The sequence below is a fragment of the Octopus bimaculoides genome, chromosome 13, assembly GCF_046866305.1.
Source record: "Octopus bimaculoides isolate indiv1 chromosome 13, ASM4686630v1, whole genome shotgun sequence".
Taxonomy (NCBI): Eukaryota; Metazoa; Mollusca; class Cephalopoda; order Octopoda; family Octopodidae; genus Octopus; species Octopus bimaculoides.
Genome location: NC_142940.1, coordinates 47,132,043 through 47,143,061, shown reverse-complemented (window position 1 = coordinate 47,143,061; position 11,019 = coordinate 47,132,043). Strand labels below are relative to the sequence as shown.

The 11,019-nt window shown below is 35.7% G+C and overlaps 1 protein-coding gene across 1 annotated transcript in view; it reads right to left on the bottom strand.

Moving 5' to 3' along the window:
* Positions 1–444: 444 nt before the first annotated feature.
* Positions 445–11,019, bottom strand: part of LOC106869700 (uncharacterized) — a 33,706-nt gene continuing 23,131 nt past the window's right edge. Inside the window, exons 8-13 of the mRNA XM_089361719.1 lie at positions 10,077–10,248; positions 8,364–8,494; positions 7,233–7,368; positions 4,555–4,700; positions 2,980–3,151; positions 445–922 (exon numbers count right to left, since the gene is read on the bottom strand). Of these exons, the coding sequence (XP_089217845.1) occupies positions 721–922; positions 2,980–3,151; positions 4,555–4,700; positions 7,233–7,368; positions 8,364–8,494; positions 10,077–10,248 (959 nt within the window). The 3' untranslated portion in view covers positions 445–720. The remainder of the gene's footprint in view (positions 923–2,979; positions 3,152–4,554; positions 4,701–7,232; positions 7,369–8,363; positions 8,495–10,076; positions 10,249–11,019) is intronic.

Below are 11,019 nucleotides of genomic sequence, written 5' to 3'. Positions count from 1 at the left end.
TAACATACTAGCTTGTGTCGAGTCGATCTACTTGGTCTTAGGTCCCCCATTTACTCATACGAAGGTTATGATCACAGATACTCCTTCAGGAAGTAGACAGTCTATGGACTGAACTATTTCTTCCTGACCTAAAAATGCTTTAGACATAGCCGCATCGTACAGACCTCCGAGTGCTCTGGACATAACCATTCTTCGATATCTAGACATGCAATTGACACAAAGTTCGTTAAAATTTACAAAGATTATGGACCCAAGCACTTCTAAAGACATTTCCAATTCTTCCAGATCGACGAAGATTATAGAAACAGCAACATGTTGTGAACCTAGAAACGCCAAGTTGCAGTCACTTTTTCCAGAAATAAGAAAGCTATGGAGATATCAACTCCTTTCTGAATAAATTATTAAAAAAAAAAAAAAACGACAGCAACAACAACAACCAACAACTGTAATATTTCTGACATATTTATTTTTTTATAACAAATCAGGATCTCATTTGAGGTGGGCTGGGTAAGAATAAAGAGGATTGTAGGTGATTATATGGATCTAATAAGTGATTAGCATGTTAAGGATCTTCGGAAATATTATGCAAAGTCTATTATAAGTAAACAAGCGATTTATCGACATCAGTACATGACTGTTACTTTAATAATGATAATAATAATACTAATAATAATAATAATAATAATGGGATTAATCGTTGAATAAGTCATTGAGATTTCTTTAGCTAGTAACAAAAAGTAAGATTAGAAACAACAAGGAAATGAAGGAGATATTTGGAAGTGATTTTATACCGGATGAAACAATTTTGTTGATTGATCTGCATTTGTCAGACATTATATCATAGCCGTGGATTTGAAGTATTTTAGTAAACTTCTCTGGACACTTAAGGTCGGCCAGTTTTTCAATTCCCTCTTTCAAAAGTCTGAAAAGACAAAAATATCGTCATGAAGTTTCATTTCAGTTTCAAAAAAAAATAAAATAAATGACAACAATAGGTAATTAAGTACAATTTGATACCAGAGATGGAGCAATGATTATTTAATGTGTAAAATAAGATCACATATTTATAATGGAACTATAAAAGTTTTAGTTTATTCTTCGGATCTCACTTCCGGTAGTATTTTCACAAAATAAAATATATCAAATCTGTGACATATCCTATGAGATATTCAACTAAGGGAGTGGAATTTGTAAGAAAATACTGGTGTGAGAGATGTATTTGAAAACATAATTGGTATATTAATGAAACGATTCTAATCTAGCAAAATACAAATGTATTTTAATAAAAAAATTGTGCGTATTTTCTCGATAAGTTTTCTTATGAGATTTTTCTGAATCCATTTTCAGTTTCGATGATTGCTTCAATGCCGGACAGAAATCATTGACATGCCTGCACTAAATGGTTCTTATTGGTTTTGGATATCACCTGGACAATGACTGCTTTCAGTGAAGCTATGGTATTGCGATGATGTCGATTGGTCTCCTTTTCAATAATACTCCAGATGTAGTAGTCCCTGTGATTAAATCTGACGAGATTGGAGTGTACGAGTTCGGTGTTACGGGATCATAACGATATCCTGACACCTATTCTTGGGTTATGTGGGCTTTGTGAAACGTTGCTGAGTATATTACTAAAACACGTATAGCATTCCGCTGCGTTACTTCATCCAGGTTTTAAAAACTGTCTCTGACACCTCAACATATGCACCAACATTGGTTCTAATACTTTTGAGATAAAGACATGTACTTTTATACTTGGCATACTCCCGTGCACTAGACAAATGCAGCGAACGTTTTCCCACGTTCGATGAGGAGGAGTTTGTCAACTATAAATGCACGTGTCTCTTTCCTACTTTTGTGTGCATATTATGCATCTGTCTGTCTGTTTGTCTGTCTGTGTATACGCAAATATTAATAGGCTTACGAAGTGATCATTCGCAGCTACATCCACCGTATATTAGAACTTACCACAAAATGGATATTAATATTATAACTGATAATGTAAAATCCTTTTCACAAGTAGCACGTTAAAATTCTGTAGAAGAAGGTGCATATGTATATATATATATATATATATATATATATATATATATATATATATATATATATATATATATATATATATATATATATACTCTTTTACTCTTTTATTTGTTTCAGTCATTTGACTGCGGCCATGCTGGGGCACCGCCTATAATCGAGCAACTCGACCCCCAGGACTTATTCTTTGTAAGCCTAGTACTTATTCTATCGGTCTCTTTTTGCCGAACCGCCAAGTTACGGGGACGAAAACACACCAGCATCGTTCGTCAAGCGAAGCTTGGGGGACAAACGCAGACACACAAACATATACACACACATACATATATATACATATATACGACGGGCTTCTTTCAGTTTCCGTCTACCAAATCCACTCACAAGGCTTTGGTCGGCCCGAGGCTACAGTAGAAGACACTTGCCCAAGGTGCCACGCAGTGGGACCGAACCCAGAACCATGAGTGGTTAGGGCAGTGGACTCGCGGTCATAGGATCGCGGTTTCGATTCCCAGACCGGGTGTTGTAAGTGTTTATTGAGCGAAAACACGTAAAGCTCCACGAGGCTCCGGCAGGGGATGGTGGTGAACCCTGCTGTACTCTTCCACCACAACTTTCTCTCACTCTTACTTCCTGTTGTGCCTGTAATTAAAAGGGTCAGCCTTGTCACACTGTGTCACGCTGAATATCCCCGAGAACTACGTTAAGGGTACACGTTAATTTCACGAGCAGGATGTTCCGTTGATCGGATCAACTGGAACCCTCGACGTCGTAAGCGACGGAGTGCCAACACACATCAACTGGGAGAGATGGAAGTCAATCCCAATAGGATCCGAAGTAAGGACCTTGAGGTTTGAATCTATTTGCATTAAAACTCTACTGTGTCTCCTAATCATCACTCATGTATTATCAAATAACTGAAACAAAAATTTCTCTACATACGGACAATATTTCTTGTAGTATTCGTCACTTGTAATTTTATAATATGCCTGCCGCACAAACAAGTCTTTTCCTTTCTCGAAGAGCCGCTGGAATTCCTTTAATTCATTCATTGATGTTGTTGTTACTGCAGTCGTTATATTTTGTATTAAACATGGCATACCATCAAATAAAACTGAAATAGATTTAAGGAAAAAGTGCTATAGATTACCATTTTATTTATGATTTCTTTTTATAAGTATATTTGTTTATGTACATGAATTTGTTTCATTCTGTGTGTGTGTGTGTGTGTGTGTGTGTGTGTGTGTGTGTGTACACGCGCGTGTACGCAGTGAATATTTCGCAGGTGTAATAGAGAACATACAAGTTGAGATTCGCAGGAAATGCTGTTATAAAGACAAAAGGAAAAAGTGAAGAGGTGTAGTGTTTGTAACATCGACATTTACCACACTGTCGGCAAAGTAATTGCTGTTTAGGATTGTATCTTGGACGTAGGAGAACCGTATCGGTACATAGCCTTGGTAAGCACTGTTCTAAAAGAATATAGGAGCAAAAATTGACCATGAGAAGGCACTAGGCCTGTAGTGTGGCCCATCGACAGAGAATCAGTTAAAATGCTGGGGGGGGGGGTCTGGTTTGGTCCAGAATTCTATGTGTACAAGAACTAGGACAAAGTCACGAGCAGGGTAGCCAATCTCAGCCATAAATAGAGAGAAACCTATCTCTGAAAGGCCGGGTGAAAGTGATGAATCCTCACATCGCTTCCGTCATACACTACAACCTGACTGTCGTGTCTTGCTCCGGTTTACGTCCAACCAAACTGGAGCGCATACTCTTCCCACTTCTTTGGAACGGATGCGTTCCACTGGTCAAGGCGCGCCATTTGCTGTCAAAATACCCTGAATGGAGGACTGGTCATGCCATGGCTGCTGATGCACAGATATGCACCGAGGCTACGATTTCTTCAGTGTTTCTTTGACGGTGAGTAGGTGTGGTCGCCGTTTGTAAAACAGGATTATTCACAGCTCGTCTCTTTGACTGAGCTGTAGTCCTGGATCAAGCATACACCGAGGCAGAGCACCTGGCGCCTAAAGTGTCGTTAGGCGCTCACAATCGCCTATCAGCCCGTCAATGCAGTCGGTAGGATTTCCACTCTGGTGTTATATAAGGCTTAGTAGCGGGAAAGTGTGATGACGTTCTCGGGGAGATTCTAGGTATCGACGAGAATGAGCTGAAGGACTTTCAGTTCGGAGCCCATGGATAGTTTCCAGAAATCGTTGACTGGGTGAGGGCATTGCTTGCTCCACACTACAAGCATGGAAGGTCTGTCAGCCGGGTCTGCCTGAGGTGCGCGCCGGGCGACCAAATTGTTCTGCACGCTCTCGTCCAGCGTCCGAGTATTAAGATCTCCTCACGATTGTGTTAGATATGAACAAAAATCGAAACAACTATTAACGAAGATATATACTGACGGCAATGCTCTGTACGACAAGTGTTGGAGTGGACAGCTTCTAGGTTGTAATGCTTAACCAGCAATGACCAGAAGAAAGCATTAACAAGAAGAAAACTTAACCTTACCTTCTTCGTTTTTACACAGCTTCTCGTCGGTCTCCGTCAAACGGGAGATATTTATCCCTAATAGATCTGAGATCGTCCTAATTTGATCACATTTTTTTAAATTATCGTAGCAAGAATGAAGTAGCTCATTGGTCTTTGATCCCTTCCTAGAAAAAGAAACAAAATCAATACATACATGCATACATATATACATACATACATACATGCATACATACATGCATATTCCATGTGTCTACATAGACACACAGACACAGAGATACGTGCGCACACACGCACGCACACACAGACATAGACACACACAGACACACCTACACACACACACCTACACACACACACACACACACACACACATACACACACACATTACATTAATATCTGTGCCAAGCGGTGTTGAGGCGCAAGCGAACTTTAGGTTAGTTAAAATATGCTTGTGACGTATTTCAACTTCTAAACGCAAATTCATTGCAGTTACCGTAATAGAAAAAAATTCTCTCTTCTGGTAAAAAGGTGTAAAAACATCATATTTGTCCAGTGCTGTCACCTGTTGGATTCTCACACATCGATGCTTCTAACTCTTTAGCGGTATCAACGGGAAGTACCGAAGAGGGACACATCTCTGGACAGACCTAATCGAAGCCGTGGCTTTAACTAAGATAGAGTCAACAACATTGATTGATTTGCTCCAGTATATATAAATACAGACAGACACACAGACACACACACACGAATGTGTGTGTGTGTGTGCATATCGATGTGCCTGTCCCGAGTTGAATACTTTCGGTATTTCCCATTAGATATTCCAAAATAGACTAAAACACTGCAATATATATATATATATATATATATATATATATATATATATATATATATATATATATATATATATATATATATATATATATATATATATATATATATGTATGTATGTATGTATGTATGTATGTATGTATGTATGTATGTATGTATGTATGTATGTATGTATGTATATCTATACATGTACATGTATATATATATATATATATATATATATATATAATAATATTAGGGACAAAATCAAAAATTACACGTAAAAACTCAATTAAAATCAATTTATAAAAAATCAAAATTAAATTGAGCTTTATAGATAAAATATATATAAAATATATATAAAATATATAGTTTTAGGGAAAATAACCAAGTTTCAAGAACTCATCGATGAAAATCCACTATCACATATAGAAAAATTAACAATTAAAAGCACAATAAATGAGTATAATATAAAACAAAGTAAATATCATAAGATAAAGATAATAAAATGACTACACGTGTTTCATAACCTATTTTCAAATAGAAAGGAAATTTCAATCGATTAAAATCAATTAAAATCAATTGAAATTATCGAAAATAAAATCTATTCAAAAATATAGCTAATCTTCAGGTCAATAATTAAAATAAATAAATAAATATATATCTCAACCAACAGTAAGTACCAAATGAATTTATATGAAATACTTATTTATATATATATATATATATATATATATATATATATATATATATATATATATATATATATATATATATATATATATATATATATATATATATATATATATATATATATATATATGTATATATGTGTGTGGGTGTGAGGGGAATGTTTGTATATGTTTGTGCTTGTAATCAAATACCCCCAATTTAAGTAAAAAAATAGACTCTAAATTATCAGTTTGAATACCGCCTTCAAGCAAGAAACTCCGATCAGAATCATCTTTTGTAAATATCTAATTATCAAAGTGAAAAAAATGTCAGAAAAACCATTTCTAATCATTTTATCAAACATTTAATATTGTACCAAAGCCTTCCTATCTCTTATTCTACTATATGTATGTATGTATGTATGTATGTATGTATGTATGTATGTATGTATGTATGCATGCATGTATGTATGCATGCATGTATGTATGCATGTATATATGTATGTATGTATGTATGTATGCATGCATGTATGTATGTGTGCATGCATGTATGTATGCATGTATATATGTATGCATGTATGTATGTATGGATGTATGTATGCATGCATGTATGTATGCATGTATGTATGTATGTATGTATGTATGCATGTATGTATGTATGCATGCATGTATGTATGCATGTATATATGTATGCATGTATGTATGTATGTAAATAGTTTGTGTCCGTGTTTCACATAATTTGCTTCTTAGTTTTATGCATATATGATATATATATATATGTACCAAGCGGTGTTGCCCTAACCACAAGACCAGCTATTTCTTGGGAGGTGGGTATGTCCATTACATCGACGTAAGTGCTCAACTGTTACATAATTTATAGAAAGGATGAAAACTAAAGTGGTTCTCGGCAGAATTTGAACTCAGAACGTAAAAACGGATGGAATGCCGCAATGCATTTTCCCCGGCAAGCTAACGATTCTGGTAGCACCCTCGAAATTGCTGGCCTTACGCAAAAATTTGAAGCAAATACGTAGTTTACCATGTTTACTGTAAAGAAGTAAACAAATCTCTAATGTTTAAATACTCTAGTCAACCTTATACCAATCTTATTCTTTGTTTAACATATTCTAACTGATTTCCAACACAGGTACAGGATTTTATAAATTATAAGGCAGTGAATAATTAGATTAAGAAGTTATATTTAATAAAATGTCAAATTACTTGCACATCAATTCGATCTGATTTCTTAGGCTAAGTTTACCCGCCGTAAAACTTAATTTCGATGTACATTTCTGAAATTCACCGATATCCTTCTCCATACAACCGTCACCCATTGGTATCCACCGGAAAATATTAACTGAAATATAAAATGCATAAGCAGTTATTTAAAGAATTAGCTATAAGTATTTATGCGCCTAGTTATAAAATGTATGTCTTTTTTGAGTGTTCTTGTGCATGAGTATGTGTGGACAACAATTCTCTGATTTTAAAATCTTAGCATTTACTCAACATTGCAACATTATGTTCGAGAGGTAGTATTTGCAATAACGTGTGTTACTAGATCTCTGGGTTGATCAATAAGTTCTAAGTATAGATTGTTGATTTGAAAAGCAGAAAAATCAACAGCCAGAGATTGTAAACACAAATACACACCTCTACATATTTATATATTAGAGTGAACAAGCAATTTTAAAGATATTTAACGGTTTTCTGGGGGTTCGTAGATTGCGGTTATTTCATGCAACTTTACCGTGGAGATGAGTGGTAGGGTTCTCAACGATTAAGTCAATTAACGCAGATATAATCCAACGTGAATTCGGCTCACAGGGTATTTAGAAGAAATCCTGGCGGCATTCTTAACCATTTAACCATTAAATAGAACAAACATGGCTCAAACTTTAACTACTCCAATTGCCTCACGAAATGGTTTCGTTATGCTCCAGTCACTTTGTGAACACCCCATAGAGTTCCTCTAAAGTGAAGATAGCCAGGACCCTTGACACAGCTTCCTTCACTTTCAAAACAATTACCTCTAAGGTTTTCGTTCAGCTTGGGGAATAACTAAAAGCTAGAAGAAGCAAAGCCTAAATTGTAGGAAGGGCGAGGGACAATTTTGATGCCCATCTCTGTCATGTAGTTGGTTACCAGGATGTTCATCACAGAGTAGCTTGAGAACAAACTTTGCATAAATTTTGCGCATAGTTTCCGATTTAGGCACGAAGCTAGTAACTTTATGGGGATGGGGTTAATTGATGCGTATGTCACTTTTTTTTTTGCTAATAACTTTTAGCTAATAGAAAAAATTCTTAAACAACAAGGAAATGAGGGAGATATTTCGAAGTGATTTTTTACCAGATGAACCAATATTGTTGATAGATCTACATTTGTCAGACATAATATAATAGCTGTTGTTCTGAATTATTTTGATAAAGTTTTCTGGACAATTAAAGTCGGTCAGTTTTCCAATTCCATCTTTCAAAAGTCTGAAAAAGTAAAAATAACATTTTGAAGTTTCATTTTAGTTTCCAAAGATGTTTCAGAACAGGAAATGGCTCTAAAAACAACGACAACAATATTTTATTGATACGAGAGATAGAGCAATGTAAATTTAATAGGATGAACATATTTATAATGGAATTATGAAATTTTTGTTTGTTCTTTAAATATAATCCAAGTTTGAAATTTTGGAAATGGTATGACATACTAAAAAAAAAAAAAAAAGTATGGAATTTATCAGAAAATACAGGGCGCTAGAGGCACTTGAAGACATATTTGGTATACTAATGAAACAAATCTAATGTAGCAAAAAAACCAAACGTATTCTAATAAAAAAGATTGTGCGCATTGTTTTCGATGAATTTTTAAATAAATTTTTTCTATGAATCCATCTTCAGTTTCGGTGATTGCTTCAATGCAGGACTGGAATCATTGACATTCCTGCACTAAACAGTTCTTATTGATTTTGCATATCACCTGGAAAATGGCCGCTTTCATTGAAGCTATGGTATTGCGATGATATCAACTAGTCTCCCTTTCAACAATAATCTAAACGTAGTAGTCCCTGGGATTGAAACCGGACGAGTTCAGAGGCTACAAGTTTGGTGTTCTTCGATCGAAATGATATCCTGTCATCCATTCTTGGGTTATGCGAACTTTGTGAAATGGAAGTGAGTATTATTGAAACACATACGGCATTCCACAGCGTATTTCATTCAGAGTTTAACAACTGTCTTCGGCACCTCAACGTATTCGGCACCTCAACGTATTCGGCACCTCAACGTATTCGGCACCTCAACGTATTCGGCACCTCAACGTATTCGGCACCTCAACGTATTCGGCATCTCAACGTATTCGGCACCTCAACGTATTCGGCACCTCAACGCATTCGGCACCTCAACGCATTCGGCACCTCAACGTATTCGGCACCTCAACGTATTCGGCATCTCAACGTATTCGGCATCTCAACGTATTCGGCACCTCAACGTATTCGGCACCTCAACGTATTCGGCACCTCAACGTTTTCTATGACTCTTATGATAAGGAAATATAATAAGGAAATTTATATGTGTATAAAAACGCATCGAGTCGGGCTCTGAGGGACTTCATCGGACAATCGGATACGTGTTTCAGCGTGGTTGGATTTCCCCAGTAACAAATATAATTTCAATCGTCTATTCTCTCAACGGAACTTCTGTTCCTATATATAAAATGCAGAAAATGCATTTAATCTTTATTTATACGAAGGTAAATTCCGATTGGGGAATGGATGGTATAAGAGATTTTGTTACTGAAGAAGAGCACTCGCACTTCAGTAACACTGCGTGGATAATTATATTATAATCGATAATGTACATTCCTTTTCATAAATAACATACAAAAACGTTGTGGAAAAGGGTGTATATTGCTGTTATTTATTATACCGACCGAGAGAGATGGAAGTCAACTCCAGTGAGATCGGAACTAAGGACGTTGAGCCTTGAATATAATTGCATTAAAACTTTACCGTGTCTACCAATCATCACTCAAGTATTATTAAATAATAAAAAACAAGTTTTCTCTACATACGGACAATATTTCCTGTAGTATTCTTCTCTTGTAATTTCATTTTGTTCCTGCTGCATGAATAAGCGTCTCCCTTTCTCGAAGAGCAACTGAAATTCCTTTAATTCATTCTTTGAATTATTGTTAAATAGATTCATTATATTTTGTAAGAAACATGGCATATCCTCAAGCAAAACTGAAACAAATTGAAGGTAAGTACTGTAAATTACCGTTTTATTTAGGGTTTCTTTAAATCTTGAGTTAGTACATAAATATATTTGTGTGTGTGTGTGTGTGTGTGTGTGTGTGTGTGTGTGTGTATATATGTGTGTGTGTGTGTGCGTATATATATATATATATATATATATATATATGTGCGTGTGTGTGTGTGTGTGTGTGTGTGTGTGTGTGTGTGTGTGTGTGTGTGCATCGAATATTTCGTAGGTGTTATGGAAATTGTTCTAGTTCAGATTAGGAAGAATTGCTGTTATAACCGCGCACAGCCAAAGGAAATTTCAAATTTGCGCAAAAACCTAAAAAAATACACGGCTGCACGGAAAAGGAACAAATAAACTGACGCAGATTCTCCAAATCCAATCTATTAGTGACACAGTGAAGATTTGTGAGACATTTCAAAAATTCTCCATCTGAGATTCTTAAGTGAATAGATGCACACACTTGGGTGTATGCATCGACGCTTAAACCAACACACCAGCTCAACCATATATTTACAAGCATCAGGAACTCTTTTAACTCAGTAAATCATGCCACTTTGTTAGCGGCCAGCTTGAATTTAAATTAAACTCTAAGAAAAATATACATGTATACCTACATAAATGCACACATGCATACATACATAATACGTACATACACACACACACACACACACACACACACACACACACACACACACACATATATGTATGTGTGTGCATGTGTGCGTAAAAGTAAACATAATGTGTTTTGT